Raw genomic sequence first — 27,992 nt, forward strand, 5'->3', positions numbered from 1 at the left:
TCCCTGTTTCCATTCTCCCACGGCATCAACCCTCGTACGCCTCATCAATCACATCTTCAGATTCTCCTCCTGAACGACATTTGTACTTCAGATTGAACTACGCCTGTTCCTGACCATAAGTATTGCTTTCCCCTTGTACCCTGGCTGAAAAAGATCCCACAACTGAGTCCACACTCCGGTGTCCAGCCTGCTGTATGCGGCAACCTGTCTACAGGCTTTTGTAACTGTGTTAAATTTCAAAATGGGTAGTGATATTTCTACAGTTTATAGGCTTCTGATTTACCCATTGAGGGCTCTCTTCATGAAAATAAATGGGCATGTTTACACATGTAGGGCATTAATTACATATTTTTTGTATAGCATTACCTATCAATTAAAACACATTTCAGCATTTCAAACATTTCTCCACATCTGAGTTGTTTTCACAAAACAAAAGACAAGCAGCTTTGTTGCTGAATTAACATAACATTGTTTAAATCAGCTCAGTTCACTTTTATTTATTTAGTGGACACTTTTCTGCAAAGCTGTTTACAATGATTTACCAATTTACTGTAGAGCATATTTAGTAAGAAACTTGTCCAGCTGTACTGTCAGAGTTATGGTGGTCAGAGATGTTATGGTGAAATGAAGGTAGATATGTAGACATTTTAATTGGTGTCACATGTATGGTAATGTGCTTCCAAAGTCAAAAAGGCCACTTGAATACGGTTTTGCTGGACTTACTGTTGGATACTCCTAACTTGTATCTTATCTACCACTGAGTAGACATGCAAAGGTATAACATCATTGGTAACCATGTTTAAACTAGGAGAAGAGCTGCAGAGAGGCTCCAGCATTGCCCCTGACAATGACGTCTTCATTCATCTGGCCAAGACGTACTCCTTCAACCACAAGCGTATGCGTAACGGCAACAACTGTTATGACTCGCAAATCTTCAAGGATGGCATCACCAACGGTTATTCCTGGTACCCTCTCCCAGGTCAGCAATGATGCTAGGGCACAAAACTGGCGTCTGGGTTCTGCATTTTCAGCAAAATTTATTTGCTGTTATTTTAAACTTTTAAATGCAAAATACGCTTTTAGTGGAGAAATGACAAAAACAGGAGGTATACTCATAAACAATGATTTGAACTCACTAGGGTGCTGTTTAAAGATCCAAAAGCTCTCCCAGGAATTGGTATATAATATATACAGTTGTCAGATTGTAATTCAAATGAAGTTAGGTGATTTAAAGAGCTGTGTATAAGAACAATGCAAAACTAATCTGAATATATTTTACTTTTCCAATGTCATCTGTTACCTACTTGACACAAGGATCAATTTTCATTCTATTATGTCCATGAATTATAATTCTGTTATCTATTGGATCAGCCCTTGGATCATGGTTGGATTATACTGTAGTTCTTCAGGTGAGGGGGTTAACACTGCAACATGTGTGCTTTAGTTTCATATGTTTAACTTCAGGCATTCATTCTTATTACTATCATACCTTGCAAAGGTATTTTTTAAGAAATTGCTACTTCCTGTTTTAGCTAAACCACCTTATCTACAGAGGACTGTTAAAGAAAATCTTCTTAGTCTTAGATCCTCCCGTGCTGTTGAGCATATCGGGCGACAAGGTCTCTCCACTGCTGCTGGTCCTCTGCCAGCGCTTCAGCTTTATTCCAGGATATGCCAGCGAATTTAAGATTGTTGATGAAGGTTCGACGCCAGGTGGTGCGGGGACGGCCACGCCTGGCCCCCGGGGGGCACCAGTGCATTGCCGCCCGGGGAATGCGATGTCGTTGCATTTGTAGAATATGCCCGGCTAGCCTGAGTTGTCGTTGCATGAAAGAAAATCTTAGCATTAATAAAATTAATTAACCTTAACACGATGGAAATCAGCATAGCAATGTACTTGCAATAGTACATTTTTACAGTGTCCTTGGGATGCTGTATGTTGTACAGTTGCTGCTTTTTTGTGAAAGTATTCATGAGTTCATTGTCTCAGGTATTTTCCTTTTCAGTCTCCCTGACATCCGCTGATTTTAAGCAAAGGAGCTTCCAATGAAAACGTGTATCTAAGATTTTCCATATCCTTCCATGTACAAACAATCTTTGTAGAGTATATAATCTACTTTTAGGAGGGATGCAGGACTACAACTACGTCTGGGGTCAGTGTTTGGAGATCACCTTGGAGCTGTCCTGTTGTAAATATCCCCCGGAGAAAGACCTACCTGGACTCTGGGATGACAATAAAGATGCACTGCTTGCATACATACAGTTGGTCCACCTGGGTAAGTGAACTAATCACCCTTCCATCCATCCATTTTCTAGACCGCTTGTCCTTCTAGAGTCGCAGTGGCAATAGGGAGAGCGGAGAAGCCCAGGCGTCCCTGTCCCTCGCAACTTCCTCCAGCTCAACCCGGGGGATCCCCAGCCGCTCCCAGGCCAACTGGGAGATTTAATCTCTCCAGCTGGTCTTAGGCTGGCATCGGGGTCTCATTCCAGTTGGCCGTGCCTGGTATACCTCCTTACCAGATGCCTGAACCACTTCAGCTGGCTAACCCCAACTCAATGCGGAGGAGTAGCAGCTCTACTCTGAATTACTCCCGGATGGCTGAATTTCTCACCCTGTCACGGAGAGTGAGTCTCACCACCCTGCTGAGAAAACTCATTTCAGCTGCTTGTATCCACGATCTTATTCTTTCGGTCATTACCCAAAGTTCATGACCACAGGTGAGGGCAGGGACATAGACCGACCGGTAAATAGAGAGCTTTGGCTTATGGCTCAGCTCCCTTCACCAGTACAGTCCAGTACAGCGACCACATTGCTGCTGCCACTGCTCCCAGTCTGTGGCCGATCTCACGCTCCCTTCTCCCTTCACTTGTGTATGAGACCCGAAGATACTTAAACTCTTCCACCTGGGGCAAATTCTCTCTCCTTACCTGTAGGGGGCATGCCATCCTTTTCCATGAGTGAACCATGGCTGCAAACTGTTCCAGTGCATGCTGGAGGCATCCATGTGACGGTGCCAAAAGGACAACATCATCTGCAAAAAGCAGAGACATCACCTTCTGGCTCCCACATAGAATTCCCCCCTGACCTTGGCTGCATCTTGATATCCTGTCCATGAAAACCACAAACAGGAGTGGGGACAAGGTACAACCTTGGTGGAGTCCAACACCCACACTGAACGGGCTTGACTTAATGCCAAGTATGCAGACACAGCTCTCGCTCCGTGTGTAGAGACCGAATGGCCTGCAGTAGTGGCCTCGGCACCCCATACTCCTGAAGCACCTCTCACAGAATTTCTCAAGGAACACGGTCATAGGCCTTCTCCAAGTCCACAAAACACATATAGACTGGATTAGCGAACTCCCATGCCCCCTCAATTATCTGTGAGAGGGTAAAAAGCTGGTCCACTGTTCCACGGCCAGGACAGAATCAGTATTATCCCTCTTCAATCTGAGGTTCAACTGTCGACTGGAGCCTCCTTTCCAGCACCCTTGCATTGGCTTTCCCAGGGAGGCTGAGAAGTGTGATAGTCCGATAGTTGGCACACACTCTCCGGTCCCCCTTTCTTAAAGATAGGAACCACTACCCCCGTTTGCCAATCCAAAGGCACTGTCCCTGAGGTCCATGAAATGCTGCAGAGGTGTGTCAGCCATGACAGCCCCACAACATCCAAGGCTTTAAGCAGTTCCAGGCGAATCTCATCCACCCCCGGTGCTTTACAACTGCGGAGCTTTCCAACTACTTGTGACTTCCACCGGGGAAATGGACTCTGGTACCCCGGAACTCTCGGGCCCTGACTCCTGTAAGGGAGGCATATCTCTCAGGTTTAGGGGTTCCGCAAAGTGCTCCTTCCACCCCAGTGTCCTCATTTGAGATCAGAGTTTCTCCACCTTTACTGAGCACAGCTTGAGCGAAACTCCTCTGACCCCTCCTGAGCCGTCGGATGGTTCTCCAGAATCTCTTTGAGGCCAACTGAATGTCATTTTCCATAGCCTCTCCAAACTCCTCCCATGCTCTGGATTTTGTGTCTGCAACCGTAGCCGTGGCTGCCTTTTTTGCCTGCTGGTATCTATGTACTGAGTCAGGAGTCCCCAGAGCCAACTAGGCCCTAAAGACCTTCTTCAGCTTGACGGCTTCCCTCTCAACAGTGTCCACCAGCGGGTTCTTGGGTTACCGCTGTGAATGACACCAACAAGCTTTTGGCCACAGTTGCACCTGAATGCTTTCACAATGCAGGTTTTGAACAGGGTCTATTCAGACTCCATGTCCTCTACCTCCTCCAGGACATGGGACACGTTCTCACGGAGGTGGGAGTTTACATCATTTCGGACAGGGTCCTCTGACAGTCGTTCCCAGCACACCGTCACTATGCGCTTGGGTCTAACGGGTCTGTCTGTCAGTTTTCCCCACCATCTGATCCAGTTCACCACCAGATGGTGATTGGTTGACAGCTCAGCACATCTCTTCACCCAAGTGTCCAGAACAGGTTTCCTCCCACAGTCCAAAGACATGCAGTTCAAGTTCACCCCAAGTGTGTGAGTGAATGAAAGAGTGTGTTCCACTGATGTATGGATGAGTGACCCATTGTAAGTAGTTTACAGCAGTGTAAGTCACCTTAGTGAATAAGGTGTGTGGGTCGATAACACTACACAGAGTTCATTGGAAGTCGCTTTGGAGAAAAAGGTCTGCTAAATAAACAAACATAAATGTAAAATCTTAACCGTTATTTAATAAAAAGAAATGAATATAATGCTGCCATACAAGTAGCATTTAAAATATCTGTAGTATTCATTTGTTACATTTGACATTACATTAGATGCTAACAAACTCACTGTTGTCACAGTGACTTTTGGACTTTTCTCTGAACAGTTCTGATCGTAGGTTCTGATCATACTCATCTGCTTATTTTTAATGCTTTTGGAACAGTTCCCAGTGGGTTACTCACCTATGAGTGCTTCCTCTTGAACTGAATTATTTGTGTACTTTAAAGAGAGTAGATTGCGTACCATCTCAGCTCTCAGTACTTGCAACATACAGTACAAAATTAAAAACTCTCTCCTGCCAGCTTGCGGTGGGGGATGGGGGGGCGGTGCTAGGGATACATTAATCTTTGTATGTGATGCTTCTCCAGGGGTGAAAGGACAAGTTCTCAATTCAAATGGAACCCCAGTGGAGAACGCTCTTGTTGAAGTAAAGGACAAAAACAACCTCTGCCCCTTCAAGACAAACCGCAATGGGGAATACTACAGACTGCTCCTGCCTGGAAATTACACTCTCAAGGTGAGCCAGCTGACCTTCATCTGGGCTATCAATTGTTCTGTATCCTCATGTATGGTCTTTCCGAGTGGGATAACACCACCACTATAGCAACTTAATACTCCTCTCCTGTTTGCTATGGGAACGTACTCCTTTATATTTAGAGACAGGGACCGATTTACCATGTTTTCATTATACTTTACTGCCATTGACCTTTAATTATGTAATATCCCCATAAAGCAGCAATAAACAGAGAAAACAGTGAGGTTGCTAGTCAACATATTTGGACCCTGGATCAAAATAAATCCCATGCAGGGTTTAGGAGTGAAACCCACCCAAATCCCTCCCAGCAATCATCTGGTTGTAAACAGAATTCAACCTGAGGCTGGTGTTGAACAATTTCCAGACTGTCCTTTTCAAATTTTTGGTGATGTCCAACATTGTCACTTGGTCTATATACTCAGAGGACGTACATTCCCTGAAGAAGTTCTCTTGAATCTGTTAATGTTAGATCTAGTAGTGACTCATTGCATACTTCAAAAATAAGGATCCCGGGATAAACACTGGCCCGTTTCTCTGATGTAACTGGAAAACTACGGAGTCTTTTACCAAACAGCTGCAGCTCATGTATTTGAGTGAGCTGGATATATATCAGGTTTTGTTTAGAGTGTCCGTGTTTGGATATGGCTGTGGACCCCATCTTGGTTAAGCACACGCTTCCAGTAACATGAACAGAATGCTAAGCCAGTCCAGGTCTTGTTAGTCCCAAGTAAATATTAACACCAGTTTCTGGGTGATAAAGGTCAGTGTAACGGTAGTGATAAGTGGACGAATGGACCCCTGTGTGACTTCAGCATTAGTCCACCAGTAGACATGTGGTTGATCCTATAATACTGTATTTTAGCAGAAGGATGACTGCTATTGCTGAGTCACATATCAAGTGTTCTTTGTAGCAGGGCCTAGTTCTTAAAATAGTTTGAGCTGGAATTCACATATGCCAAATATGAATATACTTATGGATGTTTCAGTCATTGAAAACAGAATACAGGCAGTCCCCGAGTTGTGAACGTCCAACTTACGTACAGCCGGTAGTTAGGAACCACCCCCTTAGTGACCGGAAGTTAATTTTTTTTCGCTCTTAAGTAACAATCAAATAAAAACTTAATAATTAAGCCTGTTATATTAAAAATTAAGAACAAATGTGCGCTACTTTGCTATGCGAAACAAAAGATTGTGCATCTACAGCTGTTTGTCAGGCCATGGGCGTGTGAAACCGAGGTAGGACAGACTCCCTTCTTTTCAGTTGGACCACATTGCTGTTAACAGTGACTCGTATGTTACAGTATTTGGCTTTAATTTTTTTTGTTTTTATCCTCCTAACCATGGCACCAGAGTGTTCCATGCCAAGTCGGGGATCCAAGATGCCATTTACCAACATTATAATTACTTGTTAAACACTGGCTTACAAATTGTTATTTTCTAGAATGCCCAGGAGGGGTGGGCTACCACTGGCCCATGGACCCCCAGAGGTTTTTTTCTCCCTCAGCTTTCAGTTGGGAGTTTTTGTTCCTTTCCCCGGTGGCCAGTAGGTATACTTATAGCTCTATAATAAGTTCTTCATTATGGTAGCCATTAGCTGACCGTCTTCTTTGTTTGTCTGTGTTAAAGCGCTCTGTGTCACTGCGTGAGAAGAGCACTCTATAAAAAAATAAAATAATAATAATAATAAATGTGATTTAAGTGATGGTGATGCATCAAATAAAAGGAAAACAATCACAACTGAAACTAAAGTGGAAATAATAAAGCGATCGGAAAAGGTGAAACTCCAACAAACATTGGAAAAGTGAACATTAAAGTTTCTTTAATGTTCTGAATGTATGCATGCACACACACACACTCTCTTGCTCTCTCTCTGTTATAATACTGTAGTTGTCTCGACCACATCCTGCACCTCAACCAGTAGCTTCAATCAGAGTACTCGCCTATAAAAGACACTTTCGCTCTCTCTATCTCTATCCTTCACTCTTTCTCTGAGAGAGCACTCAGGTACAAAAGACACTTCTTTCCAGTTGCATAATCTCACTCCAGACATCCCCCCCCATGTTCTCAAACCTCCCTCCCTCTGCTCTTCCAAGTCCTGTCCCTCATGGATCACCAGTCCCATTCCACGTCTCTTTGATAACAACTGTCTACCTTGTCCTTCGACCACGATTTCGGATCCTCACCTGTTAGTTCACTGATTGACCGACCATTTGCTTATCCCTGACCATAAGAACACGTCTAGTCCTTTGATTCTGAGAAAACGATCCTGCACTTGGGTCCAGCCTCCTCCGTGTCCTCTGTTCATCATGACAATAGTAACATTTATTATCTCCTTCTATGTCTCTCTCTATTATAAATACTGTAGTTACATTTATTATTTTTCTTATCATCTTTACATTGTATTGTTATTATTACTTTTATTTTGTTACATTAAAGATGTTTTAGTGTATCCAAAGTGTTTCTTTAATGTTTTTCCTGCATAGAAAGGTACATGATATACGCTATACGCATAGTCCTTTTCGGAAAATGTCAGGTTCACGATGTCCATCCATTCATTTAGCTGACACATTTCTCCAAAGTGGGTAATTTTTTTTTACTGGAGCAAAACTTGCCTTAGTACCTTACTCATGTCACTTTGTCAACAGGTGACAATCCCTGGGCAGAAGGAGGCAATGACGGAGACCCTGTCTATTCCTTATGGGCCGGACAAGTACTCCGCCCTGACACACAACTTTGTTTTCAAGAGGAACACTTACAGCAGCCCGGACGTAACGCCATCCGCAGAGATCTGTACCTCCAAACTGAAGATCCAGGACTCGAGCCACAGCCCTGCCCTGGCACCCAGTCACCTCACAGTTCTCCTGTTGATGGCGCTGTGCCCATTCTTGCTGTGAGACACATGTGGCCGGCTGCTTCATATCTGTGTAACATTTGCATTGCTCCCAGTGCAACAATCGTACAAGCCATTGTGTGGCACTTTGACACGGAATTTTGGACTTACAGTTTACATGGTTTTCTTTTGAAATGCTGTCAGATTCTAATCAGAGGCAGGGGAACCAAACTGCATTTTAAAAAGACAAGAATTCAGGGCTTCCTCAGTGGGAAACATGCTTAAGTTGCAAGTGTCCAAGTGGAGAGTGACATTGCTCGTGATGAATGTGGTGTGGACATACATGTTTCAACAATATTCAGAATAACCAGGCCTTTCAGATTTATTCATTTATCTATAACTTCTCTAGAGCAACTTAAAGTGGTAAATTATCTACAATTATTTACCCATTTATACAGCTGGGTTGTTTTTCCTCAGCATTTTAAGGCAAGTACCTTGCTCAAAGGTTCTACGGCTAGAGGTGGGATTTGAACCGGAAACCTGGGGGTCTAGGGGGAGCAGTTATAACTGCTAGGGTACCAGTTGTTCTTGAGATGCTCCATCAACCTGGTAACTGTTTTGGTGACACACAACCTGCAGTGTAGGAATTCGTGTGTGGAGCCAGGAACCATGATACACATCGCTCTATTAAACACTCAGTTCTCAGCAATGTATGCAGTGCAGAATGTGTCACAATAACCCATGTAACTATGGGAGATATTCACCCTTTGTATTGCTAGACAAAATATAACCGCAATACTAATTAAATAGAAAAAACTGAAAATCTACATGTACATTTCTAAGATACTATGCAGAATATTAATCGAGGTAAATAATTGTCTTTGTAAATTCTGATTAACATATGCAACTTAACTGGACAAAAAGGTAAATCTCCATTTATTGGTTGGTCTTTAATGAAAGTATTATTCCAGTCCTTAATTTCATTTCCATCGGAGCCCCAGTCTTGCACGTTTTAGAGATTACATTTTTTGTTAGCACCTACAGCGCTGTGAAGAAGTATTTGCCCCCACCCTGCTTTTTTTTTTTTTTTTTTGCATATTTGTCACAGTTAAATGATTGAGATCAAACAAAATTTTATTACTACACAAAGAACCTGAGTAGATACAAAATGCAGTTTTTAAATGATGATTTCATTTATTAAGGGAAAAAACAGCTGTCCAACCCTACCTGGCCATATGTGAAAAAGTAATTGCCCCCTAAACCTAATAACTGGTTGTGTCACCCTTGGTGGCAACAACTGCCAGTTATCGCAAACGCTTGATTGCAATCAGTCTTTCACATCGCTCTGGAGGAATTTTGGCCCACTTTTCTTTGCAGAATTGTTTTAATTCAGCCAATTGGTTTTTGAGCATGAACAGCCTGTTTAAGGTCATGCCACAGCATCTCAATCGGATTTAAATCCGGACTTTGACTAGGCTACTCCAAAACCTCCAAAAGTTTTTTTTTTTTTTTTTTTTTTTGAGCCATTGAGAGGTGGACTTGCTGGTGTGTTTTGGATCATTGTCCTGCTGCATAACCCAAGTGCACTTGAGCTTGAGGTCACGAACTGATGGCCGGACATTCTCCTTCAGGATTTTCTGGTAGAGCGCAGAATTCATGGTTCCATCAATCATGGCAAGTCGTCCAGGTCCTGAAGCTGCAAAGCAGTCCCAGATCATCACACCACCACTACCACCACCACCACATTTTACTGTTGGTATAATGTTCTTTTTATGAAATGCTATGTTAGTTTTACGCCAGATGTAACAGGACACACACCTTCTAAGAAGTTCAACTTTTGTCTCATCAGTCCACAGAATATTTGCCCAAAAGTCTTGGGGATAATCAAGATGTTTTTTTGGCAAATGTGAGATGAGCCTTTGTGTTCTTTTTGGTCAGCAGTGGCTTTCGCCTTGGAACTCCCATGGATGCCATTTTTGCCCAGTCTTCTTATTGTTGAATCATGAACACTGACCTTAACTGAGGCCCGCAGTTCCTTAGATGTTGTTCTGGGTTCTTTTATGAGCTCCTGGATGAGTCGTCATTGTACTCTTGGAGTAATTTTGGTAGGCTGGCCACTCCTGGAAGGTTCACCACTGTTCCAAGTTTTCGTCATTTGTGGATAACGGCTCTCACTGTGGTTCATTGGAGTCCCCAAGCCTTAGAAATGGCTTTGTAACCCTTTCCAGACTGATACATGTCAATTACTTTGTTTCTCATCTGTTCTTGAATTTCTTTAGATGACGGCATGATGTGTTGCCCCCTTTTTTTTTTTTTTTTTTTTTTTTAGCTCTTTTAGCATGCTTCACTTTGTCAGACAGGTTCTGTTTAAGTGATTTCTTGATTAAACAGGTCTGGCAGTAATCAGGCTGGGGTGTGGCAAGTGAAATTTAACTCAGCTTTCCAAAAAATGTGGTTAATCACAGTTCATTCATGATTTAACGGGGGGGTCAATTACTTTTTCACAGAGGGTCAGGTAAGTTTGGACAGCTTTTTTTCCCTTAATAAATGAAATCATCATCATTTAAAAATTGCATTTTGTATTTACTCAGGTTATATTTGTGTAATATTAAAATTTGTTTGATGATCTCAATAATTTGTGTGACATATGCAAAAAAAAAAATATATCATCAGGGAGGGGGCAAATACTTCTTCACAGCACTGTGACTTGCACTTGAAACACCTGGTGAGGTGAAACAACCCAAATAATTTAATAAAGGAATTAAATGTTGCAGAAAAAAACACATTTGGGGACTATCAAATCCAATGCCAGATGATGGTTTATCCTTGTTTTTAATCCCTTAATTTTATTACAAGCTACTACAGGCAGTCCCCGAATTACGAACAAGTTCCATGTTCTCAGTCTGTCTTTAAGTCGGATTTTGACGTAAACTGGAACAGTTAGGTATGGTGGGTACCTAATATCAGTTTGTCAAATGTTTGTCTTCGTATATCGTGTACCTTTCTATGCATAAAAAACATTAAAAAAACAGTTTTGGATACACTAAAACATGTTTAGTATAACAATACAGTAATAATAATAATAATAATAATAATAATAATAATCTCTCACTTGCATCATCTGAAGTCGCTTGTCCCAAGCGGAGTTGCGGCAAGCTGGAGCCTAATCCAGCAGCACATGGCGTAGGAGAACACACCCAGGATAGGACGCCAGTCTGTCACAAGGCAACAGGACTTGAACCCCAGACCCACAAGAGAGCAGGACCCGGCCAAACCCGCTGCGCCACCGCACCCCCCAATGATGATAATAATAAATGTAACTACAGTATTTATAATAGAGAGACGTAGAAAGAAATAATAATGATAAATGTTACTACTGTCATGATGAACAGAGGACACGGACCCAAGTGCAGGATCGTTTATTCAAGATCAAAGGACGAGACGTGTTCTTGTGGTTGGGAATGGGCAAATGGTCAGTCAATCGGTGAACTGAACAGAGGCGAGGATCTGAAATCATGGTCGGGGGTCAAGGAGGGCGGTCGTTATCAAAGAGACGCGGAACAGGACTGGGGAACAATGAAGAATAGGATTGGAAGAGCAAAGCGAGGTAGGTTTGAGAACGCAGAGGGGATGGTTGTCTACAGTGAGATTCCACAACTGGGAAGAGGTTGAGAAGTGTCTTTTATAGGCAAGTGCTCCGACTGAAGCGACTGGTTGAGGTGAGGGATGTGGTTGTGACAACTACAGTATTTATAATGGAGTGAGAGCGAGAGAATGTGTGTGCGCACGTGCAAAACATTAAAGAAACTTTAATGTTCGCTTTTCCAATGTTCGTTGGTGTTTCGCGTTTTCCAGTCGCTTTATTACTTCCACATTAGTTTCAATCGTGATCATTTTCTTTTTCTTGGATGCATCACCATCACTTGCATCACATTTACGCTTTGGTGCCATGGTTATGAGGGTAAAAACAAAAAAAAATTAAAGCCAAATACAGTAACACATGAGCCACTGTTAACAGCAACATGGTCCAACTGAAAAGAAGGAAGTCTGTCCTACCACCGGCTCACGTGCCCAGGAGCCGACAAAACAGCTGTAGATGCACAATGTTTTGTTTTGCGTTGCAAAGTAGTGCACGTTTGTTATTACGAATCATTACATGTAATTTGAATTTTTAATATAATAGGTTTAATTATTAAGTTTTTATTTGATTGTTACTTAAGGGTCACGAAAAAAATTAACTTCCGGTCAACAAGGGGGTGGTTCGTAACTATGAGTTGTATGTAAGTCGGACATTCGTAACCCGAGGACTGCCTGTACTCCCATTTCTGATGAGTTCATCCATCTGTAACCTGGTACCAGGAACCATTTTTAATTAGTTTAGTTTAATAAATAAATAAATAGTTATTAATGTTCATAGTTATTGTTGAGGGTTTGGGGTTCGAGTCCCGCTTGGGGTGCCTTGCGGCGGACTGGCGTCCCGTCCTGGGTGTGTCCCCTCCCCCTCTGGCCTTACGCCCTGAGTTGCCGAGTAGGCTCCGGCTCCCCGCGACCCCGTATGGGACAAGTGGTTCAGAAAATGTGTGTGTGTGTGTGTGTGTGTGTTATTGTTGAATGATGGCTTTTATTGGGGCCTTAATTTGAGGGTAAACATAACCGCTGATTCTTAACAACCATGTCTAATGTTTGCCTGCATTTCCTACGTCTCGATTCAGAGAATCTATTACATACTGAGGGGGGATGTGGTGGCACAGCGGGTTTGGCCTCTGCCTGCTCCTGGGTGGGTCTGGGGTTCAAGTCCCTCTTGAGGTACCTAGCGACAGACTAGCATCCCATCCTGGGTGTGTATCCCCTTCCAGCCCCATGTCTGAGCTTGCTGTGACCCCCCCCCAGGACAAGTGGCCTCTGTGTGTGTGTGTGTGTGTGTGTGTGTGTGTGTGTGTGTGTGTGTGTGTATTATGTGCTGCTGAGCATCTCTGAAGCATTACACATCCTTCTCTCCTAAAAGAGAGTTATATTAACTTCTAGAACTTGTTTGGTCATTTCTAGCTATCCATAGAAATGTTTAATTAAATTGTCTTGATCATCATGCACAGGTTAAAAAACACACACACACTACTATTTGTTAGCTTATTCTCTTGTCCAAAAAAGACTTGTATTTTTATTTATTTATTTGCATAGAGGGATATAATAACTGCAGGACCATGGGATGCCATACTTTGCTCAAAGGGCTCTGTGTTGCAACGACATACAGTACAGTATTGACCTGTTCATTCATTCCTGTGCAGTTACAGCACAAACACATGGCGCACGGACTGCGACTTAGTCCCGTTGCGTCACACGTAAATGAATACCGTATTTCCCCTAGCAGCTGTACATCGAAAAGACGCACATCTTGGAATAACGGACTGCCGCCACAAGAACTTATGTACACTCAGCTGTCGTATACGTGAGTCGTGTACAACGGAAAGCCACCGCAACTCCTTATGAAAAATATACTGTATACCCGTTTTCATTCAAGGGATTTAAAAAGACTACTCCGCGGTCATTTCAGCGGGTCTTTCACTCTGCACAGCACATGATTACTGTTACATAATAATATTAATAATAATAGGCAAGTTGTGTCAGTCACACACTGTGTGGCACGCGTCCTGGACAGAGACTGTGTGGAACCCGAAGGGTTTGTGTCCGTCAGTGCTGCTGTTTACTTCAGTTTCACCACGTGTTCCATAAAACCAAGGATCCTTCCTTCCGACCGCACTGACTGACACAGCGTCCTCCAATCGTAACAACACAATCTCAACACACAGCACCACCACTGTTATTATTTATTATATACGTTTGCACGACGTGTTTCTCCAGTGATTTCCTGTGTTCCGCTACCCATATACAGCAAATTCTTTCAGGGTAATTTACCTTGCTCAAAGGTACTACGGCGGGGGGAGGGGGAGCTGAGCTTTGCTGGGCTGAAGGGGCCCTGAACAGGGTAGTGATTTTAGCACGTTTTGTACCTCTTTCTCTGGAAGGCGCGGTGGAGCGGTGGTTGGCCGGGTCCTACTCTCTCCGGTGCGTCTGGGGTTCGAGTCCCGCTTGGGGTTCCTTGCAACGGATTGGCGTCCCGTCCTGGGTGTGTCTCCTCCTCCCCCTCCAGCCATGCCCTGTGCTGCCGGGTTAGGCTCCGGCTCCCCACGACCCCGTAGGACAAGCGGTTTGCGTGCGTGCCTGCCTGCCTGCCTGCCTGCCTGCCTCTCGCTATTGAAGTGCGCCCTCAGAAGAGGATGTTGAGAAATGTAAACGGGCCGCGACAGTTTACGTCGTACAGTGACGTAACTGCCGACGTCACAGGACCGAGACATACAGCTGGTGTTTCTGAAAAAGACTAACTGTAACTCCTTATCAGAACGAGCTTTATTGCCAAGTATGTTCACACATACAAGGAATTTGTCTTGGTGACAGAAACTTCTACAGCACAGACAGAATGACAGTGACAAGACACAGATGAGAAGATAGAATATGTGAATAAAGGATAAAAAATATAAACTTGTACACAATATACAAAAAAAATAGTCACTAGACATTATATGTATGTACAGGTATGTTCTATACAAATGCAAGGGAATGTGAGTAAGACATATGATGTGATAAATAGATATAAATATAAACAGCGTTATGTATTGCACTGGTTTACTCTCTCTAGGGGGGATTTAGCTGTTCATGAGGTAGATGGCCTGAGGAAAGAAACTTTTCTTGTGCCTGGCTGTCCTGGTGCTCAGTGCTCTGTAGCGCCGGCCAGATGGCAAAGGTTCGAAGAGGAAGTGGCCTGGATGTGAGGGGGTCTACAATGATTTTGCTAGCCCTTTTACTGACTCTGGACGAGTACAGTTTTTGGAGAGCTGGGGGGGATGGATGTGCCGATGATTCTTCCAGCAGTCCGAACTATCTGCTGTAACCTTCTGATGTCTGATTTCGTAGCTGAGCCGAACCAGACAGTTATAGAAGTGCAGAGGACAGACTCGATGACTGCAGAGTAGAATTGCATCAGTAGCTCCTGTGGCAGGTTGAACTTCCTCAGCTGGCGAAGGAAGTACAACCTCTGCTGGGCCTTCTTCACAATGGAGTCTATGTGGAACTCCCACTTCAGGTCCTGCGAGATGGTGGTACCCAGGAACCTGAATAACTCCACTGTTGCCACAGTGCTGTTCATGATGGCGAGTGGGGATAATGCTGAGGTGCTTCTCCTGAAGTCCACAATCATCTCCACTGTTTTGAGTGTGTTCAGCTCCAGGTTGTTATGACTGCACCAGACAGCCAGCTCTTTGACCTCCTGTCTGTAAGCAGACTCGTCACCATCCCGGATGAGGCCAAAAAAGACCAACTCTTTATCCGTCAGCCTGTATTTTTTGAATAAACATACTGTATTAACTTGTGAAGTAAGCAGAACCTAACAACAAGCAATATCTTAAGGAGACAAAGTTGCGATGAGATGAAGATGTAAAGTGAAGCGTTCATTAGTAACACTACTGTACTGCAGAGCCTAAGCAGTGTCCATGTGCATTGCAGACACACACACAGGCAGTGATCCTCTCAACTTTATTTCTTTATGTCATAAACATCTGTGAGGCACATTAACAAAATGTCTCTGAAAAGAGTGCTGTAATGTTTGTTGTTGTGGTTTAATGAGCATTCGACACATGACTGAGTTAACGTGACTTCTTTATTCCACCATCTTGCATGAACACAATGATCGATACCTCCTACTTCGTCATCACATCCATCTTACGTCACTTCTGTATTTTACATATTCTAATAGAGTACATTACAAGTGCCAAGGGCACTGGGAAAGACTGCAGAGGTGAAGACAGTGGAACTGAAGAGAAAAATGTAAGATGATGCCCTGCAGTGGCCTGGCGCACCATTCAAGGTAAACCCAGGGTAAACTCAGGGTAAACCCAGACTCACAGCCTAGGCTTCCAGAATAGGGTCTGGACCTCCTTGTCCCTGCATTAAATAAACAGTTACTGATAACTAATAAAAAATGAAAAAATAATATTAAAAGATATGCTGAAAATAATAGCTTTTTGTTACAAATATTATAAAATATGTTTTCTATTTTGCTAATACATAAAAATACTTTTTTTTTAAAATTGTAATGAATTTTATGTAACTTTTTTCCATAAGAAGGAATTTCAATCCCTTCACAACAGGAATTGAACTAATGGGATGATTTCATGGAAGGAGTGAACACTTTCATATGAGCAACAGGTAAAGACAGTAACCAGTAACTAGTTTAGTTCATACTCTGCATACCTCTTTCTCAATTTTCTCATACTCCTTCAACAGCTGGCTTTGCATCTCAGCATCTATGGTCCTCTTGCTCTCCATCTTTCTCTTGGTCTGTGTTATCTGGTGTGGCATGGCCTTCTGGTGCACCCTGAGCTGCAAGGATTGCTCCTGCTTAACCTGCAAGGCAGCCTGCAGCTCCGCCAGGTGGGCCTGGGTCCCATGGAGCTCCCTCTGCACTGTCTCCAGCAGGAGGTTCTTCTCAGTGAGAGACAGCATGGTGCGATGAAACTCACTTTCCAGGCTATCGACTCGGGTCTTTGCGGCACTCAGCTGTGCAGAGAGGTTATGGACAGGTACATGGTGGTCAGCTGCCTTTGCGACACACTTCTGTGTGCATTCTCCCTTGTTGGGCTCCTGCTGGAGCAAGTGCTCTATGTCATTCCTGGCATCCACTTCTGGGCAAAGGACCTCAATGTAACCAGAAATGTCCATACTCTCAATGCTGGAGCTGTCCCAGCCAGACAAATCTGTTCAGACAGACAGAAAGAAAGAAACCGCTGTACATGTGTGACACCCTTCCAGCTACAAGAATGACTTACATTTATTTTTTTAGCTCATGCCTTTCTCCAAAGCAACTTACAATGTTAAGGTTACACTTATCATAAGCTTACAGTTATTTACCCATTTATACAGCTAGGTAATTTTACTGGAGCAATTTAGAGTAAGTACCTTGCACAAGGGTACTACAGCAGGAGGCAGGGATTGAACTGGTAACTATGGGGTCTAGACATAGTAGCTCTAACCACTACACTACCAGCTGTCCCTGAACTTCTAGTAAATCAGCATAATCACTCACAAAACCCCATGACACAGAGGGCCTCATTATAGCCACAGTTTTTGTATTGAGTGTATTTTAGGTCTGGGGGATGATCACCACCTTCATCTTCTTCCAAAGCATGTTGTTCTGGGGAAGACAGCTGTGGCTTTGCCTGTGGTCGCTCTGTGATGCCAACTATCCAACAAAAACCGTTAGACTAGATCTGTAACTACCATACTGGTTGTATTGTCATTTTAAGGATGCAAACACAGATATACTGTGAATGCAGCAGGGAAGTGGTGCTTTAATTTTATCAGGTTACAGTCAGGTTTTCTTTAATGGAAAAAAAGGCATAATGTAAATAGGGTTTTATCATTTCCACACGTCAGCACTGTTTGATTTGTCAGTAAACAATAAACTTTTAAACACAAACATTCAAAAAAGATTCATGTAGATGTCTTAGAAGAAAGGATGTCAAACTTTGTAGAGTTTTTAAACTGGTACCATTCATACTTTTCTTCTCTGAGGCCTTCATCAGTTCTATGAGCTTAGAATTCTGAGCTTTCTGTACAAGAGAACAAGAGCTACATGAGCAAAATAACACATTTTTGTATCAACGGGGGATGTAGTGATGAAGTACAGTACCTTAGGGATGAAATCCAACCATTTCACATCTGAAAGTCAAGAATCCCCAGACTTGACAGTTTATTCTTGAATTAACTGAAAAAAGCAGCAAATAAATTCTGCAATTTTGCAATGATTATATTCAGTTACACTGATCACTACAGAGAACTAGGTAACTTTTTGCATAAAACTGCTCTGATTGTTAAGTCAACGATAGTAATGAAATACATGAGTCAGTTTTTTTATTAGTTCTCGTAGCTGGAGGAGAAGCCCTCTGGATGTCTCTGCCATCTTTTAGGGAATGTAGCCCACTGAACCAACTTTTGTCCAATTAATTTTCTGCTACAAAAACAAAAAATGGATGAAACATTTAACTGTCTAGTTAACATAGGGTGAAGTCTGGACAATAGTACACAACTGGCCATGATATGATAAAATGAAATGACCTTCTCTGATGGTGTCTGGTATCCCGAGGGAGAGGTCTAGCTCACCCCCCTTTACCAGGCTACTGGACATCTACTTATTTTTGTTTGGTGTAAGACAAGAGGGCAAGAGCTGGAACTGTCTGCTGAGCCCATGCTTTATTATCAAGCGTGAACTGCTAAAAGCAAAAAACATAACATTTTAAAGACAGCAAGAGAAAACCATAAAACTCGCATTCAATAAGTGTACCATCATAAACAGGTAGAATACTGACAGGAAATAGCCATTGCAAACTGCGTGATCATCTGTGGTCTTCCCTCTCTTGTCTTTAGCTGTTACATCTGCATTGTGCAAAAGTAATAAGGAAACCAAGTTGGCCAGTCCCTCATAAGCAGCAATCATCACGGGTGTCCTAAAGTGAGGAAAATACATACAATGTTTACAAGTTTTTTTAAAAAATGGAAGTTTAAAACATACAGTAAATACAGAGTTGTGATTAATTCCACAAAATTAGCAAATCTGTGTTAACAATTTGTGTCAGATGTTCAGGTGTTCGCCGAGCTCGGCATTCAGACTGCAAACGTTTCATCAACAGTTGAGGTGACATCAGCAGTGCTCAATGATGATGTCAACTCGACTGGTGATGAAACGTTTGCAGTCTGAATGCCGAGCTCGGCGAACACCTGAACATCTGAATCAACAACCCGAGCTACGGACACCATCAACCTTCTCAACCATTTCTAACAGTTTGTTTATTATATGTAAATGAAGACCAAATATTTGCATTAAAATGGTATCCTTATGTACAGGGGAAAATTCACCATTGCTCATGGTCCTTAGTGTTGACATCAGCACCTTCCTCAAGGAGAAGCTTTGCCATCTCAAAGTGTTTCACCATCACAGCCAAGATCAAGGGGGTGCATCCATTCTGCACACACACAGTCAGAATGTTCAAGTCCTCCAGGTTTCAATGACTGTCGTTGAAGAAATGCATGGAAGTGGCTGTGTGGAACCTACACTGTTCTGAGCATCGATGTGGGCCTTGTGTTCCAGAAGCAGCTTTGCCAGGGGGAGGGGAGCTATAGAGGGTATGGAGGCAGCCAGGTGTAGGGCCGTGTTTCCATCAATATCCACCAGGTTAGGATCAGCATTGTGCTCCAGCAAGGTCAATGCACATCTCTCCTGCTGACATTGCACTGCCTACACACAGCAAGCACAACAGTGGGGGTCCTTAGAGAGAATCTCTCACAAATAACGTGTCAGACTTTTTCTCTGTACAGACTTTTGTACAAAAATATCCTTTAATACAGATCCGTTTCCTGGCAGCAAATTTTAGTGAAACAAATTAACAGTTTTCACTCCCAAGGTGATCCAAAAATGATGCTCTTTTGTTATTCATAACAGGACAGTAGACCTGGGAAGTCCAGCCCTGGTCCTGAAGGGCTTTAGCGTATTCTTACTTTGATTTACCTCAAAGGGGACAGTAAGCCAGCTGTGTCTGTTGTTTCAGGAGTAAATCAGACACTAATTAAAATGTACACTGACTCCTCATGTTATGAAAAGTCGAGATACAAAATTTGCAGATACAAATTCTTTTACGTTTCTTTACCCCTCCTTCCAAAAATGCATCTTTTCTTAACTTTTCTTTTTTCTAAAGTTTCTAAAGTTGCTGCTGGTAAACTTGCTGCCTGTTTACATGTCCAACCACTTCACACTCACACAACAGAATAGGGCAGCGGGGCCACCTTAGTACATCTAGGGCTTTACAGTGTTCACAGCTCACATGTGTTGTTGGAAACGAATGACAAGGGAAGAAAACGTTGCATGAGATTATGAGGACAACTGGACAAAAATTGTTTGTGGAGACAACATGATTCTGAGTCATTTAACATTACTTTTAGTTTGATGCTCGAAGTTAATAAAAATATAAAAAAAAAATCATTTCTATTCACTACAGTTACTTCCAAAGTTTTTAGAAAATCTAACCCAAATTTGAACTCATGGAGGTTTATATCACTGAGCTTTTATTGATTGTGATTTAGTGGTAAAAATGATTTTGGAGTCAACAAATTCGGGACCAAGTCCGGTCACCTCCGCACTAGACTTTGTTGTGTAAAGCTGCTCAAGGTGATTTGTTAATCATAATAATAAATGTAGAACATTTAGAATTCTGTTTTTAGAAGTAATTAGAAGTATTTGAGCAAATCCTTAGTGTGCTTTGCATTGTCTTAAAGTCTACCGCAGAATTGAGACACAAGAGAGGGAATAATGGGGAAGTGGTGGGGTTCTGAGAATAGTGCCTGCAGGAGCATGGAGATGAAGCTATACAGTACATCTTGTCTGTGACTGACCGGTGATTGACCAGAAAGTTTAGTCTAATGCTTTTCTTCTGAACTTTCCTTTTTGAAAAAATCCTGTTCACTAGTTGAAGGGTTGGACCTCAACTGAGCACAGTGGAGCAACCAACAGCAAGGCACAAGCTAACTAAGGGGGAAAACATATAGAGGGCAGAGTTGAGGTAGGGGACAGCAGGGTCTGCTGATGGGGAAAGGCGAATGACAGAAGCACCTGCTGGGGGATTGCATGCAAGAAACCAGATGCAGGCCAGAGTGAGAAGCTGACGCACAAGGGGGAAACTGGATATGGCCCAGAATGAGAGGGGTGCAGCTCGGCTGCCGGGATGTTCATGGTGGCACTGCCTAGTGGCTGCCCTTTAGATTATTATTGAATGAGGCAAATCGTAATCAGTAAATCAGCAGGAAATGAAAATGAAACCGCAGATGAGTGAGTAGAAGGTGCTGAGAATAACCATATGGGTGTGTGGTCAGTGGTGGTTTATATACCTTTTCTGAGACCGGCAGGTGTGTGCAGCTGAGTCTAACACTTCCCTCCAAAATGTTTGTTTTTATGTTTCTCAACTTATTTTATTAATAATACATTATTTTCACAGAATTTAAGAATACAATAGCTTTTGATTTAATTTATTTTACTATTTTATTTTTATTGTTTGTTTATTTTTTTTTAAATTTGTACCTTCATCAGCGGTGAATGTTTCTGACTGTCATATTTGTCCAGTTCAACGTTGCTGTCCACTAAGAACTGAACAATTGTCACGTTCTCTGCATCTGGCACATCCGCGACACCTGCCATTCCCTGATGGGAACGACTATAAAGAGGGAAGCCGAGGAAGCCCAGATGCGGAACCTTGTTTTGCCTCCTCGTTTCCCTGCGAACCGTATTACTGAGAGACCCATTCCGAATTCGACCCTTTGCCTGTTTCTTCCTGACCACGTTCTTTGCCTAGCCCTTTCCACGACATTTGCTGATCGCCTGACCCTCGCCTGCCCCACGACTACGATTATGGATTCTGATTCGGCTTCCGTGCACATCGATCCGAACTCTCTGCACTTGAGTCCGTCCGCGCTACGTGCAACTGTGACAGAAGGTTCCGCCTGCTACCAGGACTCAGCAGAGTATGCGCACCTGCATGCAGCGCTCACCAAGCAAGGCGAGTTTTTGGGAACGCATTCCCAGTCATTGCAGCGCATACAAGAAAAGGTCGACGGATTAATCCAGGTCCTCCAAACCGGAGGTATTCTCAACCCCGCCTTCCAGGGTGCACCCGCGACTCCTGCTGAGCCTGTCCCGCCCACACCCCCCGAGGCTTCGGGGACGGTCACAAGGATCGCGACCCCAGAGAGGTATGACGGTTCGCCCGATCAATGTCAGGACTTTCTGATGCAGTGCGAGTTGGTTTTTGAATGTTCTCTGCGCATGTATCAGACGGACGCAGCAAAGATCGCTTTTGTCCTGTCGTTATTAACCGGTCCAGCCCGGGCGTGGGCCGCCGCTGGGTGGCGCACTCGCCCCAGAACTACCTATGACATTTTCCGTGAAAAGTTCGAAGCGGTTTTTGACCACCCGCACGCGGGATGCGCGGCGGGTAATTATCTCATGCGTCTCACCCAGGGGAGTAGAAGCGTGGCTGAGTACGCTCTTGAGTTCAGACTCCTCGCGGCCAAGAGTGGCTGGAACTCCCCTGCCCTCCTCACCTGCTTCTTCGAAGGGCTGAATCCCCGGATCCAGGACGAACTCACATATAGGGGTGAGGAGGGGGACTTTGACCGGTTTGTGGAGACAGCCATCGCCATCGACAATCTTGGCCGAAGTCACCAACCCCTGGGGACCAGCCCAGCGGAAGACCGGCTCAAGAAAGAGGAAAGGAGACGGCGCCAGGTGGGGAGACTGTGTCTCTATTGTGGGTCCCCGGAGCATCTCCGTGCAGCGTACCCTAAGTGACCACCTCACGGCACCTCCGCAGAAATGAAGCCGAGCCCAGGGGAGCACCGGGGACAGCTATGTCTGCCGGTGAGTCTTTCCTGGGGGGCCAGCCGGGTGCAGACGAACGCCCTCATAGATTCCGGAGCCGTGGGCTGTTTCATGGATGTAGGCTTTGCCCAAGCGCACCATGTCCCTATTAAGACATGTAAGGTCACCCTGAGTGTGAGAGCCCTGGATGGTCAACCCTTGGGTGATGGGATGGTTGATTCCCGGACGGCACCTCTCGTGCTCGAAACTAGCGCGTATCACCACGAGAAACTCACCTTCTTTCTGATCCGAGCTCCAGACACCCCTGTCATTTTAGGTTACCCCTGGTTGGCATGACATGACCCCGTCTTTCGGTGGAGTACCAAGGAGCTGGTTTCTTGGGGAGGATCCTGTCGCGCATCCTGCCTCACGCTTCCTTGCCGGGCCACGTCGGTAGAAGGGGTAGAGGGCCTTCCCCCGCCGGTCATACCCCCGGACTATGAGGATCTACGAGAGGTCTTCAGCAAGGTCCGCGCCGCCGAACTGCCCCCTCACCGGTCCTGGGACTGCGCTATCGACCTCTTGCCAGGTACCACACCACCTCGGGGCCGGGTGTATCCCCTGTCGTTACCTGAACAACGGGCCATGGAGGAGTACATCAGGGAGGCCCTCGAAGCGGGCCTGATCCGGCCGTCAACATCACCAGCCGCGGCGGGGTTCTTCTTTATCGGTAAGAAGGACGGGGGACTGAGGCCGTGCATAGATTACCGAGGGTTGAACGCCATAACGGTCAAGTACCCGCACCCCTTACCGTTGATTACCTCGGCGCTGGAGGGGATCCATGGATCAACCTGGTTCTCAAAATTAGACCTCCGCAGTGCATATAACCTCATCCGGATCCGTGAGGGGGATGAATGGAAGACGGTCTTCTCCACTTTGCTCGGTCACTACGAGTACAGGGTCATGCCTTTTGGCCTAGCTAATGCCCCCTCAGTTTTCCAAGCCTTTCTCAACCATGTGTTGGGCGATTTCCTGCATCACTGTGTCATCGTCTACCTAGACGATATACTAATCTATTCGAAGACCCGAGAGCAGCATATCCAACAGGTCCGGGCGGTCCTCAGGCGACTCCTGCAACATCGATTGTATGTGAAGGCAGAGAAGTGTGAGTTCCACCAACGCCAAATCTCCTTCCTGGGCTACATCCTGAGCCAGGAGGGAGTTTCCATGGACCCCAGGAAGGTGGGTGCAGTGACCTCCTGGCCTCGACCTACCACGGTAAGGGCGCTCCAGCGTTTCCTTGGGTTCGCCAATTTCTATCGGCGGTTCATACGTAATTTTAGCACAGTCACCGCACCCCTTACCGCGTTTACTGCAAGCAAGGACCGAAGACTCCCTTGGGGGGCGGAGGCGGAGAAGGCTTTCCAGGAGTTAAAAACACGGTTCACCTCCGCCCCAGCGCTGAAACAGCCGGACCCTTCCTTGCCGTTTGTGGTGGAGGTCGACGCCTCCTCGGTAGGGGTGGGTGCAGTCCTGTCGCAGCGGCAAGGGGACCCTCCCAAGTTGTATCCCTGTGCCTTCTTCTCCAGGAAGATGACCCCTGCCGAACGGAATTACGACATTGAGAACCGGGAACTCCTTGCTATCAAGCTCGCGCTTGAGGAGTGGCGTCACTGGCTAGAGGGTGCAGTCAATCCCTTCGTGGTACTCACAGACCACCGAAATCTGGAGTACCTAGAGACCGCAAAACGGTTGAACTTCCGCCAGGCCCGATGGGCCCTGTTCTTCACCCGTTTCCGCTTTACTGTTTCCTATCGACCAGGTTCCAAGAATGGGAAGGCGGATGCTTTATCGCGGGTTCATGACCCAGAACCACTGCCCCCCAACCCAGAGGAGATCCTACCCCAGGGATGCGTGGTGGGCCCGGTCCAGTGGCAACTCCTCCAGGACATCCAAGAAGCCCAGGACAGCGAGCCAGAACCGCCCGGGAGGCCAACTGACCGTGTGTATGTCCCCAGTTCCTTCCGCGCAACGGTGCTGAAACGGGCCCATGAGGCTCCGGAGGCCGGGCATCCCGGGATCCGACGTACCTTCTCCCTGGTCCAAGGACGGTTCTGGTAGCCTTCACTGTCCGATGACGTCAGGGACTTCGTCCAGGCCTGTGCCACCTGCGCTCAGACCAGGACCGTCCCCGAAAAGGCAGTGGGTCTTCTACAACCCTTGCCTACGCCGACCCGACCCTGGACCCATGTGGCGCTGGATTTCCTAGTAGATTATGGATTCTGATTCGGCTTCCGTGCACGTCGATCCGAACTCTCTGCACTTGAGTCCGTCCGCGCTGCGCACAACCGTGACAACAATTTCTGCATGTCCTTTTGCACAGGCAAAGTGCAGCGGTGTTCTGAAAGAAAAAGAAAAAAGATTACAGTTCATCTTTACTTACATGAAACATATAGGGCATTGATTCACAATGTTGCAGTGTGACACTTTTTGAGGCTCAGCACAACTATGCTTTTTTAAAATACAGATTTGACAAACATTAGTGAGATTAGAGCTCTTCAGAGATCTTGTGTCAAACTGTGGGAGAAGAAATTAATCACTAAAAAAGCAGTAAGGCTGATCAGTGTGGTTATTTGAACCGTTTGTATTATTAGTTGGCCAGCACTGGAACACGATTATATAATATCCTTGTCTAGTTTTGACGTTACACTCTATTCCACTCCTAGAATATACAACGGATATAAATGGTCCATAGTGCAGTGTCATTTTTGCAGTCCATGCTGATCAGTTTTACTATATTAATATTACTGTAATACTGTTGCAATCAATATCGGCGTCATAACTGGTTCTGTAAAGAAGATAATTGGCTCTTTAAAGTACAAAAACAATACCCCTGGTGATAAAGATTCCGTACAGCAAAAGCTATAAAAGAGATAAAGAACTGTGAAAAACAGAATTCAAGTCGAGACTGAATTAGAAAAACTATTTATGCTTTTACCCTTAAATGTTTCACTCTTTAGCTAATATTTTATTATACATCTCTGCATTATTATTTTAGGTTCACCAGATTGCAGCCATAAATTCATCACCTATCATATTACTACAGAATATTAATTTTTAAAAAATGTATTTCATAAAAACAATCTTTGTGATTTCCTGACATTTTTTCCAGAAAAACATGCCATTCTTTGCATTGCTGCCTAAAGTTATTGGTCAGTTTAGTGAATAATTCCTAAAGAAGTTAAATCCACCCTACCTGTTTTCTTTGTCTACTTGATTTAAATCATTCTTCTCTGTAAGCTTTTTTAGTTTGGCCAGATCACCTGAACATGCAGCCCTGTGCACTTTTCCCAAGTCTTTCTCCTTAACTTCATATCCACTGGATGACACTTTACTAGTTTCAGGTGATTCTGAAGAGGCTTTTTGGTCCATGACAAATCTGACAAACCTCCTCATTTCAGCTACAACCCAAGTGGCTGGTATCTAGGTGGTCTTAGGTGACTTCTGACGCAAGATGAAGCAAATTAATAATTTCCATTTCAAAAACCTCGAAACAACTAGCAGAACATATAAAACAACCATGAAAAGTACATGGGGTATCAATAATTTTGTGCTATACATAAATCATGTTGATGAAAGCAATAGATGCCTAATATAAACAAGGAAACTGTTCTAGCTGTCACAGCCTCATTGAAAGGGTACATTCGAAATCTTTTCAAAACTTAACACTTGGTCTTACCTCTAAATTAAGAAAATAAATTATAAGAATTTAAGGATTATTTGTAAGAATTTGGACACAGAGGGCCACTGTTTTTGCATTAGGATCCATAATTCACCATCTTACTGGTTACGTATAGCACATCTGCCCAAAACATTTTATCTGTCATGGGAACATAAACAATGGATTAGTGATTTGGCAAAGCAGCTGTGTCACTCAATGTATCAGCATCACAATCAGTGTAGTGTCACAATTCTGCAGTTTGAGCTGTAGTTCTGTAGTTTGCATGTTTAGCTAAACAGTAATGCTAACAATCAGTGTATGATAACCACAGATGTTAAAGTCCCAAAAATAAAAAACTAATTTATCAGACATCTTAAATGCTGAAAAGAGCTAAATAGCAAACCACATAATGTATTTGCAAAACATAATAGTCATTAAATTCTCAGTGTATTGAGCAGCTGGTTGCCTAAATAGACTTTTTAGAGTTTCAAATTCACTAGGGTCCATCCATCCATCCATCTTCCTCCGCTTATCTGGGGCCGGGTCGCGGGGGCAGCAGTCCGAGCAGAGTCCTCCAGACTTCCCTCTCCCCGCACACCTCCTCCACTTCCTCTGGGGGAACCCCAAGGCGTTCCCAGGCCAGCCGGGAGACATAGTCTCTCCAATGTGTCCTGGGTCTGCCCCGAGGCCTCCTCCCAGTGGGACAAGCCCGGAACACCTCACCAGGGAGGCGTCCAGGAGGCATCCGGAACAGATGCCCGAGCCACCTCAATTGGCTCCTCTCGATGTGGAGGAGCAGCGGCTCTACTCCGAGCTCCTCCCGGGTGACTGAGCTCCTCACCCTATCCCTAAGGGTGCGCCCAGCCACTCTGCGGAGGAAACTCATTTCTGCCGCTTGTATTTGCAATCTCATTCTTTCGGTCATGATCCAGAGTTCATAACCATAGGTGAGGGTGGGAACGTAGATCGACCGGTAAATTGAGAGCTTCACCTTACGACTCAGCTCCTCCTTCACCACAACAGACCGGTACAATGACCGCATTACTGTGGACGACGCACCGATCCGTCTGTCAACCTGCCGCTCCATTTTTCCCTCACTCGTGAACAAGACCCCGAGATACTTAAACTCCTCCACTTGAGGGAGCAACTCCCCCCTAACCCGGAGGAGGCAATCCACCTGTTTCCGACTGAGAACCATGGCCTCGGATTTGGAGGTGCTGATTCTCATCCCCGCCGCTTCGCACTCGGCTGCAAACCTCCCCAGTGCACACTGTAAGTCTTGACTTGATGAAGCCAATAGGACCACATCGTCCGCAAAAAGCAGAGACGAGATCTCGCGGCCACCAAAACAGACACCCTCCGTTCCCTGGCTGAGCCTAGAAATTCTGTCCATGAAGATAATGAACAGAATCGGTGACAAAGGGCAGCCCTGGCGGAGTCCAACATGCACCGGGAACAGGTCTAACTTACTGCCGGCAATGCGAACCAAGCTCCTGCTCCGGTCATACAGGGAACGAACAGCCCATAGCAACGAGCCCCGAACCCCATAATCCCGAAGTACCCCCCATAGGATGCCACGAGGGACATGGTCGAATGCCTTCTCCAGGTCCACAAAACACATATGGACTGGTTGGGCAAACTCCCACGAACCCTCCAGCACCCTAGTGAGGGTATAGAGCTGGTCCAGTGTTCC

At 44.7% G+C, this 27,992-nt stretch overlaps 2 protein-coding genes across 3 annotated transcripts in view; one reads left to right on the forward strand and one right to left on the reverse strand.

Moving 5' to 3' along the window:
• cpm (carboxypeptidase M) overlaps positions 1-9,481 on the forward strand; it is a 29,260-nt gene extending 19,779 nt beyond the window's left edge. For both annotated transcript variants that reach the window (XM_018755982.2, XM_018755983.2), the window contains exons 6-9: positions 809-979; positions 2,124-2,276; positions 5,130-5,278; positions 7,942-9,481. In XM_018755982.2, coding sequence (XP_018611498.1) covers positions 809-979; positions 2,124-2,276; positions 5,130-5,278; positions 7,942-8,190 — 722 coding nt within the window. In that variant the 3' untranslated portion in view covers positions 8,191-9,481. The remainder of the gene's footprint in view (positions 1-808; positions 980-2,123; positions 2,277-5,129; positions 5,279-7,941) is intronic.
• Positions 9,482-16,415: 6,934 nt separating this feature from the next.
• LOC108936352 (ankyrin repeat domain-containing protein 7-like) lies at positions 16,416-26,034 on the reverse strand. The gene is made up of 9 exons (XM_018755690.1): positions 25,835-26,034; positions 24,937-24,979; positions 21,304-21,387; positions 19,288-19,470; positions 19,092-19,198; positions 18,520-18,682; positions 17,737-17,788; positions 17,263-17,418; positions 16,416-16,933 (listed from the first exon to the last, which is right to left on the reverse strand). The coding sequence occupies exons 1-9, from the start codon at positions 26,032-26,034 to the stop codon at positions 16,416-16,418; spliced, it is 1,506 nt and encodes a 501-aa protein (XP_018611206.1).
• Positions 26,035-27,992: the final 1,958 nt, after the last annotated feature.

This window comes from Scleropages formosus, chromosome 24, assembly GCF_900964775.1.
Source record: "Scleropages formosus chromosome 24, fSclFor1.1, whole genome shotgun sequence".
Lineage (NCBI taxonomy): Eukaryota > Metazoa > Chordata > Actinopteri > Osteoglossiformes > Osteoglossidae > Scleropages > Scleropages formosus.